Source organism: Gopherus evgoodei, chromosome 15, assembly GCF_007399415.2.
Source record: "Gopherus evgoodei ecotype Sinaloan lineage chromosome 15, rGopEvg1_v1.p, whole genome shotgun sequence".
In the NCBI taxonomy this organism is placed as follows: domain Eukaryota; kingdom Metazoa; phylum Chordata; order Testudines; family Testudinidae; genus Gopherus; species Gopherus evgoodei.
The window spans coordinates 13248360-13266103 of NC_044336.1; the positions used below are offsets into that span (position 1 = coordinate 13248360).

At 51.7% G+C, this 17744-nt stretch overlaps 1 protein-coding gene across 3 annotated transcripts in view; it reads left to right on the top strand.

The window, feature by feature from the left end:
• Nucleotides 1–14876, top strand: part of RHBDF2 (rhomboid 5 homolog 2) — an 81942-nt gene extending 67066 nt beyond the window's left edge. For all 3 annotated transcript variants that reach the window (XM_030534433.1, XM_030534432.1, XM_030534434.1), the window contains 11 exons: nucleotides 38–241; nucleotides 848–959; nucleotides 1955–2029; nucleotides 2624–2785; nucleotides 4348–4454; nucleotides 5225–5288; nucleotides 5614–5708; nucleotides 6355–6430; nucleotides 7115–7215; nucleotides 7670–7823; nucleotides 11292–14876. In XM_030534433.1, the coding sequence (XP_030390293.1) occupies nucleotides 38–241; nucleotides 848–959; nucleotides 1955–2029; nucleotides 2624–2785; nucleotides 4348–4454; nucleotides 5225–5288; nucleotides 5614–5708; nucleotides 6355–6430; nucleotides 7115–7215; nucleotides 7670–7823; nucleotides 11292–11711 (1570 nt within the window). In that variant the 3' untranslated portion in view covers nucleotides 11712–14876. The remainder of the gene's footprint in view (nucleotides 1–37; nucleotides 242–847; nucleotides 960–1954; nucleotides 2030–2623; nucleotides 2786–4347; nucleotides 4455–5224; nucleotides 5289–5613; nucleotides 5709–6354; nucleotides 6431–7114; nucleotides 7216–7669; nucleotides 7824–11291) is intronic.
• Nucleotides 14877–17744: the final 2868 nt, after the last annotated feature.

Genomic DNA, 17744 nt, shown 5'->3' on the forward strand with positions numbered 1-17744 from the left:
CTTTGAAGGGAATTGAATGAAATGCTTCTCGCTGCAGGAAGGAAGGTGTCGGGGTCTCGATGTCAGCAGTCCTCGGCCCCAAGAGAGGCAAGCGGATCGCTTCCAAAGTGAAGCACTTCGCCTTTGACCGCAAGAAGCGATACTACGGGCTGGGGGTGGTGGGCAAGTGGCTGAACAGGACGTACCGCCGGAGCATCAGCAGCATGGTCCAGTCTCAGCTGGAGAACACAGACAGCCACAGGTGAGGGCCGGGCTCCAGCTGGATGGGGGGGATGCAGTTATAATGGCCCAGACTGATACTGGATCCTAGTGCTGCCCTGATGTAAACGCTGGGCCTGGTTCTTGTTGTTGATTGGCGTGGAGTTACTCCTGATTGACGCCAGGGGAGCGAGATCAGAATCGGGGCCTGACAGTCCAGCCTGGCCCATGCTGAGTGGTTTCAAACATACCCAGCGGAGGAGCTCTATTCGCTTACGTTCCAGTGCCTTACGGGCCCCTCGTCTCAGCAGAGATCCTCCCAGACAAGGAGCTGCAGTGGAGAGGGGGGTGGTCAGGGAAAGGGCTCCGATGACTTGACTTCCCTTTGAGTGGTCATGGATGTAAAATATGCCTTGCACTGGGGTTGTGAAATGCTAACCAAGGCAATCCCAACAGCAGCTCGGCCAATGTGCCTCCGAACCTGACCTCTGTATCCCTGGCCTGAGCCCCTCCTACCCCTGCCCTGGCCTGCTGTGTCAGACGTAGGCATCTCTGGCCTGCTGGTTTAATGCGAGTGAAGGCTGGCAGGGACAGAGCTGCTCAGTCTGTGAAGAGTGCTCCTTGTTTGTGTTTCCCTTCCCCTCTCCAGGCCGTATTTCACCTATTGGCTCACCTTCGTCCATATCATCATCACCCTGCTAGTTATCTGCACGTACGGCATCGCGCCAATCGGGTTTGCCCAGCACGTGACGACGGAGTTAGTAAGTTCAGTCGATACTGGCTGTGCCCATTTTGGGGTCTTGGGGCTGTCTAGCCTATTGGGTCCCTTGGGCTAATGACACCCCTGGCACTGCCTGTGTCTCTGGAGAATCCTGTCTCCAATGCAGGACTCCAGTAGCTGATTTAAAGCAAGTCTGTTGCCCCAGCTCTGCTGAATGCCAGCAAAATGGGGATCATCCCATGCAGGCTTAATTCTCCAGCATCTTCCTATGCATACGGTTAGCCGGGTGGCTCCCTTTCTCTCCTAGGTACCCAGGCACTGAAAGGAAGGCAGGAATGAAGTTTCCTGAGAAGATGACCAACACTACTACTTAACCTTACAGCCCCTTGTTCAGTGGGAGGTAGTACGTGTACAGACTGGGGTTTCTTTCAGTTTTAAATGGCCTCGAGAGTGAGGGGGTTACCATGTGTAGCGTCTTTGCGACTCCATATCAAACTGGCTCAGTTCGTGAGCAACAGGAACATCTTTCCCCCTCACTGATCACCCTGAAATCCAGCCTGGGATCTCAGTAGCAAGGATGGGCCAGTGGATAAAGCACTGGACTGGGATTTGGGAGACATGAGTCAAATTCCCAGCCCTGCCACTGTCTTTCTGTGTGACCTTGGGCAAGTTACCTGATCATCTGTTTCTCCTTCTGTAAAATGAGGTAGCACTGCCTACCTTGGAGGAGTGCTGAGAGGCTACAATCTAATAATGATCATGAGGTGAGGCTGCACAAGTAGAAAGACTTGAAATGAAGCTGGTCTTCCCCTGCAGGCCAAGTTATTCTCTAATTTACACCTGGGCAACATAGTGAAAGCTCATGTGTGGTTAAGGACCTTCACTGTTCTGTGAGACAGAGAAGCCAGCCTGACTCTTGGATCCCGGGCTGAGTTTGCAGGGCTGGCAGTTGGAAAACTCTGTCTTGTTAAACCTTGCGTCCGTTTTGCTGTGAATTACACCATGTGACTTTTAAACGTTGTGCCCACTTGACAGGTGCTGAGGAACAAAGGTGTGTATGAGAGTGTGAAGTACATCCAGCAGGAGAACTTCTGGATTGGTCCGGGCTCGGTAAGGGACATGTCTTGGTTGGGTTTTTTCCCGTGTCCTCCTTTGCCCTGCAGGAGACAGAGGAATTTACACTTCGGTGCAGAGGGAAGGAGAAGTAAGGTTCTGACAGCTGCTGTCCAAACATCCCTTGCACACAGCTTTATCCAGCGGGTCAGGCCTGACCTGTTCCAGCCCTGTGCTGTTCTGTTTCTGGGCTCTCTCAACTCCCATCTGTGTTGCTGGTAACTTTTTGTGATGTGGCTCAGCCCACTGAGTGCTATGGACTGTGACTATTCTTGGGGTACCTGGGCTCAGAGCCACCTTGTTACCCCCTAGTCTTGCCTGGGTGTTAGCTCCTCTCCCCACCAGACTTTCAGCCACTCGAGTGCTCTCCTTGAGACTATGCCAGCCCCATCTGCCTTGCAGGATAACAGCAGGTGCACCCGAGTCCCTAGGAAGCACTCCCCTGATATCCAGCCCCTGAAACTGGCTACTCACAGAAATCCCAGATCTTCTGCCCCAAAGGTGCAGTGTGTCCCAGTTTTCCCTTAAACCATCGCTCCTGTATAACACACAGCGCTTGAATGGCTTGTATCAAATTGTATTGTGTTTCAGATCGACCTGATCCACTTAGGAGCCAAGTTCTCCCCTTGCATCCGCAAGGACCAGCAGGTTGAGAAGCGCATCCAAAAAGAGAGGGAGCAAGAGCGTAACTCGGGCTGCTGCGTCCAAAACGACAACTCAGGCTGCATCCAGACTCAGCGAAAAGACTGTTCGGTGAGTGCGCTAGGCTGCTTGTCGCCCGTGGGACCAGGAAACCTCCCGGAATCCCAAGGACAGCTGCAAGGCTAATGCAGAAAGGGCTTTGGGGTGGGTACAGTGCGGGGAGGAGGGGGAGAGAGAGACTGACTTCTTGCTGTGATTGGGTCAGGGAAGGAACCAGGAAAGGTACCTGCTAGCGAAGAACCAAGAGAGAGCGGTGAGGCAAGGTGGGGTTCCAGTGTAAAGTGGGGCTGACCTCTGGCCTTGTCTCATGTACCATTTTAACTTATGAGGGAGTGTTAGGAATCAGAACCTCCCTTCTGATTTGCTCCACTTGCGTTTCCATCCATCTTTGTGCCTAATGCTCTCTGCAAGCTAAGACTATTAGGTATGAACAATGCAGGAAGCCTACTGTACTTACGCAGAAGCATAAGAATAAGATATTAACACTGCGGAGACCATTAGACACAAAGATGGAAGGAAACATAAGAGGAGCCTATCAGATGGGAAGTCCTGATTCAGTTCACACCATCTCAGGGACCCGATGAACCTGAAGTCTAAGAAACTAGACCCCTGCTTTAGGCAGCTAGTGGGATATACACCATATTGAATCATTTTCCATGATCACTGCAAGATTAATACCTGCCTACTATGTGGCATTTTAGATCCCCTAATCATGCTTCTAATTATTAACCCACATCACTTATTTCTTAATTCCTGTACCCATTCATGTGATGGGTTACTCTTTTCGTGGAATCTTCCATGTTAGCTGCACCAGACACGATGAGAGAGCAGCAGATGGTCCTTCTGACCAACTTTGCACCTGGTACTGCTCTTCCTAGCTGCATGCTGCAGAGATGACTTGAAACATTATGCACCTATCTGCATACTGGTGGTCTTACACAGCAACTGGCAGTGTGTGGGGCTCTGTTCGTTTGGGTGTCATGTCACATTGCTGAGCCACCAAGGGAGGCAAATTCAGTTGCTCTTTGAAGATGTTTTCTTCAAGTTGGCCCACTCGATGGACAGCAACTAATGTGCTAAGCAGACTTCTGTTAGGGTCAAACGCTGGCAACGGAGTCGTGAATGGCACATGCAAGAAATTAAACACAGTATCGCTTCCATTTAAATAACAGGAATTATGATTAGGGGGCGCTGCCACAGATTCCAAGACTTGTGCAATGCTTAGGGGTGATTTCTTGCATCTGATTTTTCACTCACTTTTTAGAGAACATCCTAAATAAAACACATTGATTTTTTTTTTTAACTCAGTTGTTTTTCCCAATGTAAGTCTTTTTAATGTTGTGATAGCTATCAGCTACTGGGTAGGAAAAAGGGAATTAGGGGGAGCTTACCCAGAGGACAGGAAGCATCTCACTAAAACAGCCATCCAGGAGGCAATATGATGCCAGGATAGCTCTTCAGCCCAGACGGGTGGGGTTTTGGTAGTGCAGAGAGGATTGTGAGGTCAGACTGAATGGACCCACGTTCGAATGAGCTGGTTTGAACACATCAAATCCGTGTGTCTAACAACTAAAAAATCCCACTCTCCAAATTCCTGTTCTCTGGAACTGCAGGAGACGTTAGCTACTTTCACAAAGTGGCCAGACTCTAACTCCCCAACGATCCAGGGCAATTCCAGCGGGAAGCGAACGTCCGGGGCTGTGTGCCATCAGGACCCCAGGTATGGGCACCTCTCCCAGGAAAGTGGAGGGGACAGGACAGGATGGGTTGTTGAATGGGAACGAGGGATTGGAGGCAAGCTGTGATACATCTCCATGTCTGCAGGCTGGCTTGGGAACCATATACCATGGGTGGAGGTGGGTGGGTCTTGGGTTCAGTATTTCCAGCCCTACTATAAAAGAGTTGTACTAAGGGAGAATGTTCATGCCCCTGGTACCTTGCTTCTGAGGATCTCAAAGCACTTTTCCAAACACACGTGCTCTGTTTTAAAGATAAGGAAGGAGAAACTGTTTTATCTGAAACAGTCTTGCCTGAGCGAACTCTGAAAGTTGGCATCAGCTAGAAGTAGAACCCAGAAGTCCCGACTGCCAGTCTTGTGCTGTAACCATGTCTGTTTGCCATAATTAGTGGGGTGAGACAGAGGAGAGAGGAATTTATCTATTGGATGTTTACATTTGTGTGCATGTCAGCAGGGCCTCTGGGCATTTCACACAGTACACCCAAGAGCACATTAAACTGTTCGGCAGTGCGCAGTCCCCTTCCTTGTACTGCTGCAGTCAGCAGAGGCATGGTCCATAGCAAAGTCTGACCCCCATACACCAAAGAGAATGAACTGGGGACTCTGCACTGAGATGGGAGGAGAGAAAAGCTACCCAGACCCCTACGAGTGCCCGTCAAGGATGGTCAGTGAAAGGCTCTGGGCTGTCAGAGGGTCCCAGACAAAGGCTGCACCAGCAGAGCCCTTCCTCACTAATTGCTCCATCCCCACAGGACGTGCGAGGAGCCAGCCTCCACCTCACCTCACGTCTGGCCAGATGACATTACCAAGTGGCCGGTAAGGAGTCTCTAGGGAATATTGTGCTGTTTCCCTTCCCGTTCATCACCAGAAATGCCCATAGTGTTCTGGGAGGAGCCTCCTGGCCTAGAAAGGCAGAGAACTAAAAGGCACTTGTCTTTCGGCCAAGCTGGGGAATCCCTGTGACCAGAGAGATGCCAGCTTGGAGAGAGGAAGGCCCTGGATGTAGCATACCCCAGCTTGCTGGATTTGGGTGGTGGAACTCCCCCTTGCCCACTGTCCATGAGCACTTGTGCGCTGAGCTGCAGGGACCAGTATGTGCATCTCTCCCATTCTCTAACCAGTTCTTCACTCTTCCTTCTAGATTTGCACCTATCAAGCCAAAAACAACCACACAGGCTTTTTGCACCTGGACTGTGAGATCAAAGGGAGACCGTGCTGTATCGGTACCAAAGGCAGGTAAGCTGCACCTATGCGCCTCCAGGCAGCATTCCTGATGCGACTGGACCTTGCCATGCCAATGGCTAAGATCCCTATTCTGCTCATAGCATTAGTCTTGTGTAACATGGGTAAAGGAGGGGAGAGAGCCGAGGGCCAATCTGAGACAACCGCTCTGGACCCAGTAGGGTAAAGCTCATTCCCACTGGCTTTGCATGTCTGACTCTGTCGTCATCCCTCTGGGTACATGTAGAATGCCCATGTGCATGGAAACGGCTATTGGACTACCCTTCCCTTGGGAGACCAGTGTGCTGGGGCTATGCCTTATCATATGAGGGTTTGCTTCTTTGGTTAACTTCCTTGGAATCGATGCTTCCTTCTGGGACATGCCCATTGTTGGCCAGTCATTGACTTAAGGCCCCTGTAGGTCTGCTGTGATAGGCAGAGAGCCCTTCTTGGGAAAGGCAGAAAATGCCACAGTGCATTAAGCCGGGAGCTAAGACTTTCAGCCAAACCCTTTAAATGCAGCTAGACTAGACCGAACCAGGATAGACTCCTCCATCTTGGCCCCGTGCGGAGGGGAGAATAAACAAAGATCTGGACTTAAAGAGTGCAGGGGAAGGGATCCCTGCATGAAGTGACCCCACCTTGTCCTCCTTTGCGCTAGCTGCGAGATCACCACGCGGGAATACTGCGAGTTCATGCACGGCTACTTCCACGAGGAGGCAACTCTCTGCTCGCAGGTGAGCCGAGCCTGGGGCTGCTGGATTGGAGAAACGATGCACGGGGGGGGGCCCTAACGCTCAGCCTGTGCTTCCCTGAGCTGAATGCTTTGAGCATTGGCCAGTGGTCAGGCTGGCCATGTATGTCCCTGACACCACGAGGCGGGGACCAGCTGTCTTGAAGAGCTGGGTCAGCAGACAGCTCAGTGGTTGCTGGGAATACAAAGGGGTAGATTCTTGGTGGTCCCAGGCAGAGCAATCCTAGGGACGAGGCCGTGCTCTGGAAATGACAAGAGCCTGATCAATAAGGCAGCATCCGGCCCTGAAGTAGCCTGCAATGGTATCGCAGCACCTAGCAAGCAGGAAAATGCACTGCCTGGGTATCTGCTTGGGCACCAGAGAAGCCCCCTCACGCTGTATCTCTGCTGGGCACCCACACTGCCCTGGCACTTTGCCCCTTAACCTGTGGGAGTCCCGCTCGCCTCTGACCTGACCCATTCATAGTGAGGTTTTCAGTGAATCTACCATGGGCCAGTCGAGGCTGCTTTGCTGGACCTGATCAATAGCCTGAGAACATGCTTTGCAATGAGTCAGCTATTGCCTGTGGGTTTTCTCTCCAGCCTCCGTTCTCCCTAAAGACTCTGAGATGAGGCTGTAAGCCAGCGCTGCTCATTTCGCCCTGTGGCACTTTCCCGTCTGTTTCAGGTCCATTGCTTGGATGATGTGTGTGGCCTCCTGCCCTTCCTGAACCCAGAAATCCCCGATCAGTTCTACAGACTCTGGCTGTCCCTTTTCCTTCATGCCGGGTAAGAAGCAGGGTGGGTGGGGGAGGGGATCCTCCAGTCTTCCGAGAGCCTCCCTTTGCAGCTTTGCCTCTGCCTCAGGCAAGCCCAGTGATGCTCACGCAATCAAACGAAGTGCCCTGGACCAGGGATGCGACTAGCCGTTGCACAGTGACATGTCCATTGGTTGATCCACTGTCTTGTTACTCCCTGACGTGACAGATGCTATAGGTAAAGGGTTAATGAGGAACAACATGAAACTGCATTTCCCCCATCCAGCCTCCAAGAATGAAAATGTGCCTGTCCCTGCACCCAAACAGTCCCCTAGCATCATCCTGCAACTAGACACCTCTGCTGGGACACCACTTGTAGGAAATGAGTTAGGTTTTGATTTAGATGAAGCCTGAGCAGCTTTAATCCCCACTGTGAATAGGTGCAGGGGGCTGCAGACTAAGCATCTGTATGTATATTTCCATAGGATAGTTCACTGCCTGGTATCCGTGATCTTCCAGATGACAGTCCTCAGGGATTTGGAGAAGCTGGCAGGCTGGCATAGGATCTCAATCATCTTCATCCTCAGCGGCATCACTGGCAACCTGGCCAGTGCCATCTTCCTTCCATATCGGGCAGAGGTAAGGGTGCTCTGAGACCAGGAGGTGGGGTGTTTGCCATTGCCTCTCTTTAGCTCTGCCGGTTTTCAGGCACTCTGGCCATCCGAGGCGAAGACCAGAGAGGTGGGGCTGTGGAAGTACCCAGCCAGAGATGTAGGGCCTCGCGGAGGAGTGACCGTTAACAGCGTTGTTTACTGCAGCTGCAGGGTGCTGGTTTGACGTCCCTGTGGGCTAAAGCCCTCTAGTTGTCCACAGGCTCCAAGTGCACCAGCTGCCCCGCTGTGCCCTGCTGATTGTTCTCAGGCTGCCCCTTCTCTGGGGACCAGCTGTGGGCGTGAAAAGGCCAGGCCAGGCCTTGGCCTCCCTGCTCAGGCTACAAGTCTGAAGCACATGGAATAACGCAGAGATCTAGCAATGGCTTAATATGCAGGAGCTGCCTGGTGACTCTGCGTGGCAGGTCCCACGAACACTGGTCTATTCTGCCCCTCATACAGTATGTGATGTGGGGCTGCTCTTTGGGTGGTGGCCTGAGCTCATTTAATATTCTACCCCATGCACATTCAGCCAGCAGCTGCTTTCCCTGGTACCTTTTGCCCTTTCTGTGCCTGACGCTGCTTTCACACCATCCAGCAGTTCCTGGAAGAGCTGAGAGGGCACCTCCTTCGGTTGCTTACAACAGGCAACCTGGCCCCCGGGCTCCTGGCCCAGACCTGGAATGTGTGCTCGGTAGCCTGTGATGCAAAGGAAATGGATAACGGGATTACCCACCGCAGCAGGGTGGAGAGAGCTGGGAGAGAATTGGTGGTAGTGGCCCAGCTCTCTCCACTTCTTAAACCGATTGTTCTAGTTCCTGAGCTGAGAAGGGAGGTTTTGGAGGGATTAATAAGTGACCCCAGTCTGCACGGCAGCTGCAGCCTTTCATTCATTCATTCCTCCTCACTGCTTCCACCCCCCACTGTGTGACCTGGCGGGGGGGGTCTCCCCACTGCACAGCCTTTTGCCCACTCAAAGGTACCTTCCCTGGAGCTGCCTGCCCATTTTGCCACAGGAAAGAAGTGATTATTGTTGAGATCAGGTAAAACCACCCACGCCTTCTAGGCTCCAAACCCTTCCCTGGGTAAAGGGGAAAAGAAACAGCAGCATTCCTCTGAGCCATGTCCTGCAGGCTGGGCTTTTACAGCCCAGTGAGAGGTGGGGGTGCTTGGCACCTCCAACTCTAGTCCTCAGCACCCAGTGCCCCAGTTCAGGATTGGGGCCTCCCTGTGCTAGGTGCTGGAGGAGGCGCTTACAGTTGGAGGATGGTGGTTTTTAAGGATGCTCTGTAGCTATCTGCTTTGGCACTGACTTTCCAGGTGTAGCTGCCCCTCTAGAGTTTATTCTTTCTCCTCTGTTGTGGCAGTCGGGAGTGGGGGGACTTCCTGAGCTCTGAGCATACATATGGGAACAGTTGCCCAAGGTGTGAACACCTAGGGTTATAGCTTAGAACTGGTTCCTTTTTAAAATCAGAGTCAACACTGAGTGTAGACTAGTCCAAGGTGAGCAAAGGGCATATTTCAGCTAAACCACATCAATCTTAATCTTTCTCCAGACTCCTTGCTAGTGGGGATTGGGCCTTGATTTCTCTCATCAGTTATAATCCAGGAGTCCTAGGTACAGTAGCCTGATTAGAAAGTCAAAGTTTTCAGTCTGAGTTGTGGATGACCCATGTGTCCCCTTTACTTCCCTGATGCACTGGGGTTGCCGCCTGACTCTAATCCACTTGTCTCGTGCAGGGTTTGCACGTGCCACGCCGTTCCATGTATACGCACGTGAGCGTTTGTGCACCTTGCGGGTTTATGCACCAGGCAGATGGCTAATCTGTCAGCAGAATTCTGATGGGCTTTGCATTAAATCACACACACGTAATCCCTTTGATTGGGTCTCGGGGTGATTGTTTGTTAGCCTGCGGGGCGGGATGGAGACCGAGCTTGCTGGGGGATGGCTGCTGAGTCACCAAAAGTGTTGACTTCTCTGGAAACCAGAGTACTGAACTCTCCTTTTCTATGGCCGCTTCCCAGCAGGTCTGAGCAGCCCCAGGCACCAGGGCTCTTGTCCCAGGCTGCCAGTGAGAGCGTTAGTTCTTCCTTCCCCATCCTCGCTGTTCCTCTGCTTCACCTCTGTCACCCCTGCCCCTCTGGTGTGCAGAGAGTAAGGGGAGCACTGCTGGCCAGTCCCCTTTGCTGGGTCTCCTCCTGTCTCACCCACCTGCACCAGTAACAGGTTCTGCCCTTGGATGAATCAGGAGCCAGAACAGAATCCAACTCGCCCTCCCATGGCTGTTTGCTGCCTGTGATAAATTAGATGCGTCTTGGGAAAACTGATCACTGTGCTAGCTGGATGCACTGAAAGCTGCCTGGAGCACCACTGGCTTGAGCTGGATATTTTTCTTTAACTTGGTGCCACTAGCGCAGGAGTGGACAGACTTCTTGGCCCAAGGGCCACATCTGGGTGGGGAAATTGCATGCAGGGCCACGAATGTAGGTCGGGGTGTGGTGTGCAGGAAGGGGCTCGGGGCACAGAAGGGGTGCGGGGTGTATGAGGGGGCTCAGGGCAGGGGGCTGGGATGCAGAAGGAGTGCAGGGTGTGGCAGGGGGTTGGGGTGTGGGGTGCAGGAGGGAGCTGGGGTACAGGCTCTGGCCTGGCGCTGCTTACCTGGAGCAGCTCTGGGGTGGCAGCGGCGCGCAGCAGGGCTGAGAGAGGCTCCATGCCTGCCCTGGCCCTGTGCTGCTACCGGAAGTGGCCAGCACCACATCCCTGCAGCCCCTGGGGGAGAGGAGGCAGAGGGCTCTGCATGCTGCCCTTGGCTTTGGTTACCTCCCCCAAAGCTCCCATTGGCCACAGTTTTCCATTCCCGGCCAATGGGAGCTGTGGGGGGCGGGGCCTGGAGGCAAGGGTAGCACATGGAGCCCTCTGCTTCTGCTCCGCCCTTCGCCCAGGGGCTGCAGGGATGTGGTGCCTGCTGTTTCCAGCAGCAGCACGGGGCCGTGGCGCCACAGGGGTGGCAATCCCATGGGCCAGACCCAAAATCCTGACGGGCCGGATCTGGCCCACAGGCCTTAGTTTTCCCACCCCTGCTCTAGCAGTAAAGGAAAAGCAAGTGACGAGACAGAGCCAAAGCCACAGGGGAGCAGTTTATTGTGGTTTCACCTCCTCATGATTTAAACGAAGGACAGCACGTGTCAGAACAACTGAATGAGCCCTTGCCGGGGTTTACCTAGTCCCAGCCTTCTGTCTACACACTAGCAGACAAAGCCTGGGAGTGGAAAGAGGCACCAAGAGAGCAGTGACTTGTCCAAGGTCCTCTAGCAAGTCAGGGCAGAGCAGGGACTAGAGCCCAGTTCTCCTGATTTTCCCATGGTGCTCTAACCACTGGATCATGTTGCTTTTACTCCTGTAACTGAATTAAGTTTGAGAGGGACCCACTGTAACTCCCATCTTTATCTCCCTCAGGTTGGCCCTGCTGGATCCCAGTTTGGCTTGCTGGCCTGCCTCTTTGTGGAGCTCTTTCAAAGTTGGCAGATCCTAGAGAAGCCCTGGAAGGCTTTTCTGAACCTCTTTGGGATCGTCCTCTTTCTGTTTCTGTGCGGCCTCCTGCCTTGGATCGACAATATCGCCCACATCTTCGGCTTCCTCAGCGGCCTCCTGCTGTCCTTCGCCTTCCTCCCCTACATCACCTTTGGCACTGGGGACAAGTACCGCAAGCGGGCTATGATCATTGTCTCCCTGCTAGTCTTTGTGGGTCTCTTTGCCTCTCTGGTGATCTGGCTCTACGTCTACCCCATCAACTGGCACTGGATTGAGTATCTCACCTGCCTGCCCTTCACCAGCAAGTTCTGCGAGAAATATGACCTGGACCAGGTTTTGCACTGACCCCACAGCCTGGAGACGGGGCAGGATGGGGCAGAGGTTTTAACATGGAAAGTTGGCACCAGGTGGATTTTCTCAGTGACTGGCAAAGTGACTTCAAATCAGGGTGCAATGGAGAGGGGCGACGTCGCTGTTAAGTGCCCCAATCCTCTTCTCGGCTGTCTAAAGCCAGGCAGGATGTTCACTCAGGGCTAGGCCACAGTCTGTCCCTTAGCGCTGGTGCAGGGCACTGAGCAGGTGCTGTGATTTTGGGGACAAGGGGGGAGCTGCCCTGGTTGGTCACTGCTGGATGTGGGAAGGAGTGGAGCTGAACTGACCTGGTTTGCATTTGGTCCGGCCGACATGGGACAGATCTGTCAACCCACATTGAAAAGCCATAATCCCCGGTCCAGCTGCTGGCCTGGGAGCCCAGCAGCCACTTCACCTGCGAAAGACTTCAACCAAATTGGGAACGTGGGAGACTTTGGTCCTTTTGTTCCATGCTGGGGAAAGGTCTCCAGTGGTGGGCCGTGCTCTGAGGTGACGGCCCTGTGCAGGGACTTGTGTTGCCGATCAGCCCTCACCAGTGCCTCTCCCTCTCACTCTCAGTGAATCCCTCCATGGTGAAACTGCTGGATCCTTCCTTAAGGGACTGAAGCCCCAAGAATGAGGCGTTTCAGGGCTTGCATTGAAAGTACCTGAATGACACCTGTTGAGCTCAGTCAGCAAAATCTGCCTTTTTTCCCCCCCTTCTGCATCTCTTTTAATGGTCTCCCTTTCCTGACCTGCACTGTACAGCCCTTCCCTCCTTGTGCCTAATGGCGTGAGATGGGGCTTCACGTCCTGTAGCCCCATCCCATCTCAGTGCCTTGCAGGTACTGTGAATCATACTGTGAAAACGAACCCCTTTTGCAGGGGGCACTTTTTATATGCCAATATTTCTTACCTCCATAAGACTCTAGAGAAAAATGCAAGTGATCAGCCGTAGCACCTGAACCAAACGCTTGCTGGTAAGAGTCCTCAAGGGATCGTTGGAAAGACCAGTCATTCCAGCAGCTCCATTCAGTGAATGCTGGTGCCTGGCTCAGAAGAACTTGACCAGTTTTAATGACGCTGCTCAGGCTGATGCAGCATCCAATTTCCAGTGTGGCGCGTAAGGGCGAATTCTGTCCACTTCCTCCAGTTGAGCAGTGCTTTGCTGTGAAAATGGCTCTGTAGAAATCAGCCTGTTTGCATATTTAAGGTACCATTTCAGCCCAAGGAGGGGTGGTGGAATTGGACCCTCAGCGACACTTATTTTTTCAGTCCCAATCTTCATCATCAAAGTATCCCAAACTTTTTCTGTTTGCTCTTTAAAGTAGTCCAGGCCCCCCTTTTTTAAAACCATTAATGCTTGGGGATTACATGCAAGGAATAGGATTTTTGAGGCTGGAGGTTTCCTTTGTAAGCACGGAGGAGTAGACTGCACTGAAGCTGGACTTGCCTCCATCTGGCTTGCCACTGGGATCGGTGTGTTCCTAGCTAGGCTGACCAGGAAACTGTCCTAAGGATGAACTAGCAGAGTAACATGCTGGTGACAGTTCTGGGTCTGGACATGTGCGTTTGCTGAGGAAGGCATAAAAAGGGGAGGGGGAGCATGGATTAGTTAGCAACTGTTACCGCCACACCTTGCTTCAGACCCTTGGCTTCTGAATTCTCCTCATGATATGACTGTCAGAGGGTGATTCTCCACTTTTGCCACAGTATTACCTCTTTTAACCCACAAGGAGGGGGGTAGATTTTGGGTGAAAGAGGAACTGTCGGCTCTCCCTTCAGTGTCCAAATCCTGATCAGGGAGAAAAACCAACTCTTAATTTTATTCTCTTCTAGGGCCCAAGTACCATAACTATCCAGTTAGTAAAAGCATGCCAGATACTATCCTATATGGTCCCATGCTATGTTCCTGTATATTAACTAGGCCATTCGACTCTTTTACGTTAACAAGTAACCTAAAGTTTAATTTTCTTGTAACTAGGAGACTTTGGATCTCATGATAGAGAAAAATAACAATTAAGCTCTTAAGCTTTATTTGGACCACATAGAACTGGGCTTCTGAAGTTACACTGCTGCATTACTGGCTGAGATCTTGTTTTAAAGAAGCAAATTTAAGTTCTTTCTAAGTCCTCAATAAATTAAAATGATTCCATCCATGAACAGAAGTGGAAAGTGCCTCCTTTAACACAGACTTTAGAAGCTTTAAGAGCATATTAATAATGGAAAGCCTGAGGCATTCACCTTGGGGTCGCTAGTTCTGATACAGCCTGCAAAGGACCATGTTTACCTTCTGGCGTGTGGTGCTGCTGGCTTACAGCCCTGTGGCTATGTATCCACATCACCCGCCCCTGCTCAGCAGGGAGGCGAAGGCTTGAATAATGAGTGGAGACCAAACTGCCATCTCCTGCACAGATGTGGGCTGGGATTGGGTCAACACTAGAGGAAGCTTGCCCTGCTGCTACCCATGCTGTACTTCCTCTCTGGCTAGGCAGGGATGTCAGTTAAAGTGTGAATTATCAATGCCTGGCATTGCTCTCCTGAGCCCAGTGGCATGCTCTGAGCCATGGCAGCATGCGGTGTTGGTACATATTGCTCTAAGCACCCTGAAGGCTTGTCTGGCTTATGACCAGCCGTCTCTGTAAACAAAGCAGGGAGATGGGGCCCCTTCAGCTCATACATTTTACAACAATCAAACAACTTCTCCCATCACACTTTTACATCTGGAGACCTCTCCCTGGGTTAGCAAAGGCAAACTGTGCTGGTGCCGGGCCACATGGTGTTCCCAGCACACTTGGGCTGGGTTGGTGGCTATGTACAGTGTGTTGTTTTTTTTCATGCCACTTCCAGTCCCACTCTTCTCCCCGCCCCCCCGCATGCTATTTTATCCAAAAACTGGAGCTCTACCCTGTCATCACTGATGCTTTTAAGTACTGTCTTTCCTTTAATATGTTTGTCTGTATTTAATGAGAAGCGCACAAAGCCTGTTCTCCGGGATCAGTCGCTACTACTGGATGGATGACACTAGGTAGGGGTAGTGACACTTGTTTTGTGACCAGTTAGGGGGAGGGAAGGTGGAATAAACAGAACCAGGGTTGACTCTAAAGCCAAAGCATAAATTAAATCATGGTGAAATACAAATTGTCTAACTCTTCTTAATTAGTCTGGCTGTCATCTTAATTTGTGACCCCTGAAGGGTCTTGGGTCAGTTACCCTGTAGCAGAACCCACCACTGCTTCCTTGGCTCTTCTCCCAAATGCAGTCATTCTCACTGGGCAGGTGCCCTCATACCACTGCCCAGTAAAGAGAGAACAATGTGGTCTCATTATGACTTGTGTAATTCCTATTGATGATACTTAGCATCTGAGCACGTCTCACTGTAATGTACCTGGGAGGTAGGGCCATGGAATCATCACCATTTCACAGGTGGGGGAACTGAGGCACAGAGTCAGTTGCACAAGGTCTCTCAAGAAATCTGTGGTGGTGCAAGGAACTCATCCCAAGTCTTCAAAGACTGTAAGCTAGTGCTCTGTCCAGTGGACCCTCCTTCCTCTCTGGTGTGCTAGACCAGCCTTCCATGCACTTTATATATGGCTAATGCTGTAACCCAACCCAAAGCTTGCTGGAGTAACTTCACTGGTGCTACATCAGACCCTATTTCATGGCACTTGGCACTCAAAGGTGACTATGTCATTTATTTCTCTAGTTTGTGGGTTTCCTCACTGACTTGATCATCTGCAACCATCACTTACTGCGGTTTCAACAAGGTTTTGCTGTCTGTGAAACTTACTAAGCTACTGAATCCTGGTGCTTGGAGACAATCAAGGGCATTCCAGTGACAAACCCCATGAGACTTTCATGTGGTTTGTGTCGTTCCTGGACTCCATTCAGTGGCTTTTGCTGTCCCGGAACTCAAGTCTGCCTCGTGTGGTGATAAATGGAGCTGCACTGCCCATCACTCTGGCTAGTGCCAGTTGCATTTTCCTGCTGCTGCCATTTCCCCATTTCTTTAAATGCTGCTTGCTTTGACTGCCATTAGAATAGCAGTCCTTGGTGCTTTTGCACCCTTCACTGGAGCAGTCTTCTCCTGCAGTGGAAGCTGTCCCCTGTACTATTGGGATCAAGCAGTTGGCCAGTTTTTGTACTACACAGAGAGTCAGGCCTATGTCCTGTCTGAATTTCATGCTGGTGCATATTCGCATGCAGTCTGTGTGCTTGCTTTTTGGCCAAAGGTCCTGTTACGGGATTTTGAACAAGTGCCTTCATGTGGTAACAGGCTGAGCAGCAGGAGCAGAGCTGCCCCTTAACACAGGCCTAGTTGGCTCTAGGAAAGGTTTGCCCGTGTAGCTATACCAACAAACTCTCCTAGTGTTGACGCTGCTTATACTGGCAACACATGCTTTTACCAATATAGCTGATAACAGGTCCCCAAACAAAATATCCTGACGAAAGGACTCTTGCTGGTGTAACTCCGTCCATTCTAGGGCTTTGGCTAGTCTAGAAACACACCACACTAGGGATTTGGCTGGTCTCTACCCGACATTACAATAACAGCAGCGTTTTCTAGCATAGATCTGGGTGCAGTTCCCCTGCTAAGGACAGAGGGTGGGTTAACTCCAGCCAGTGAGCAGGGTCTGGTGGGAGGGGCTGCAGCTGTGGAGCAGGAGTGGGGTGGATGGAAATCATGTCCTTCCTGCTTTAAATTCAAACTGCCCTGATGCCGAGAATACAATGGGCAGGTCTGGCCCAGGTGTGGGAGAGTCAGGGATGCTGGGAGCCGCTGGCAGCATGTGAAGTGTTGCTGTATATGTGGTGTGCTGACAGCTGCCCAGTCATATGAGAGGGCTCTGTCCTTCCTTACAAGAGACGTTCCAGAAAGGTAGGGCTGCAATTCCTCCGTCCTGCACAAAACAGCTCTCCCCTCTCTTCTGCTGTAAATTCCTAGGATGCTTGTTGGGAAAGGATTGATTTCATTCAGAACAGGAAGGCCCAGAGGATTCAGGGGGACTGGGGTCTTCGGCATCGGGTCTCCCTTCGGCGGTGGAGAGTCCTTCCTCTCCAGGACCCACTGCTGAAGTGTCCCGAAGACCCGCGGCAGGAGCCCCCTGCCTCCAAATTACCGCTGAAGCAGGACTCACCGCAGAAGTGCCGGGTCTTTGGCAGTAATTCGGCAGTGGGGGGGTCCTGCTGCCGAAGACCTGGAGTGGAAGAAGCTCCGGGGCCCCTGGAGTGAGTGAAGGGCCCCAAAAAACTCTTGTGGGGGCCTGGGGCAAATTGCCCCACTTGGCCCCGCCCTCTGGGCTGCCCTGATTCAGAACAGATTTTTAAACCAAAGTCCAAGTAGGCGAAACTGACCTCACTTTTCTTGCAAAGGGAGGATAGGAAGGTGAGACAGGCTGGATATCTTTGGAAAGCAGATAGGGCTTCTGAAGACCTATGGAAAGGAAAGACAGCACAATTCTGTTGTCAATGACCACCACCTAGGCTGCTTCAGAGGGTCAAACAAGGGAAGGCAGCAGACTTGAGAGTGAAGGGCTGTCATCCTGCAGTATCCCTAACAGCTGGGGGCGGGGGAGAGGGGAGTTTCCTCTGTCCCTTTCACACTCAATCTTAGGGTCAAATGTTCCTTTGTGCCTCAGGCTGGATACTTCTAACCTTCCCTTAGCTTTTAGACTAAATCTAAAAAGGCCGGGGGAAGATGCTTTGTGGCCCACTGGCTTTTTGATGCAACTTCTCAAGTGTATAGACCAAACTCTGCACCCTTCCCTTTGTCTACCACTGTTACAGGCTGTTGAATTGTGTTCCAAGAAAAAAACATGCGCACAAGAACCCAATTAAAAAACACAACAAATAAACCCTTTATTTGATGATGAACAAAAGAACTGACAAACAAACAGCACAGGGTGTTCCCAGAGGCTTTCATATTTCCAGTGAACTAGGATGGCGTGAGCTAGAAGCTCTGGTCTATATACAGCACTGGTCCGTGGGATGAGAGAGGGAGCGTGGGCTGATATACCCTCTTGTTCT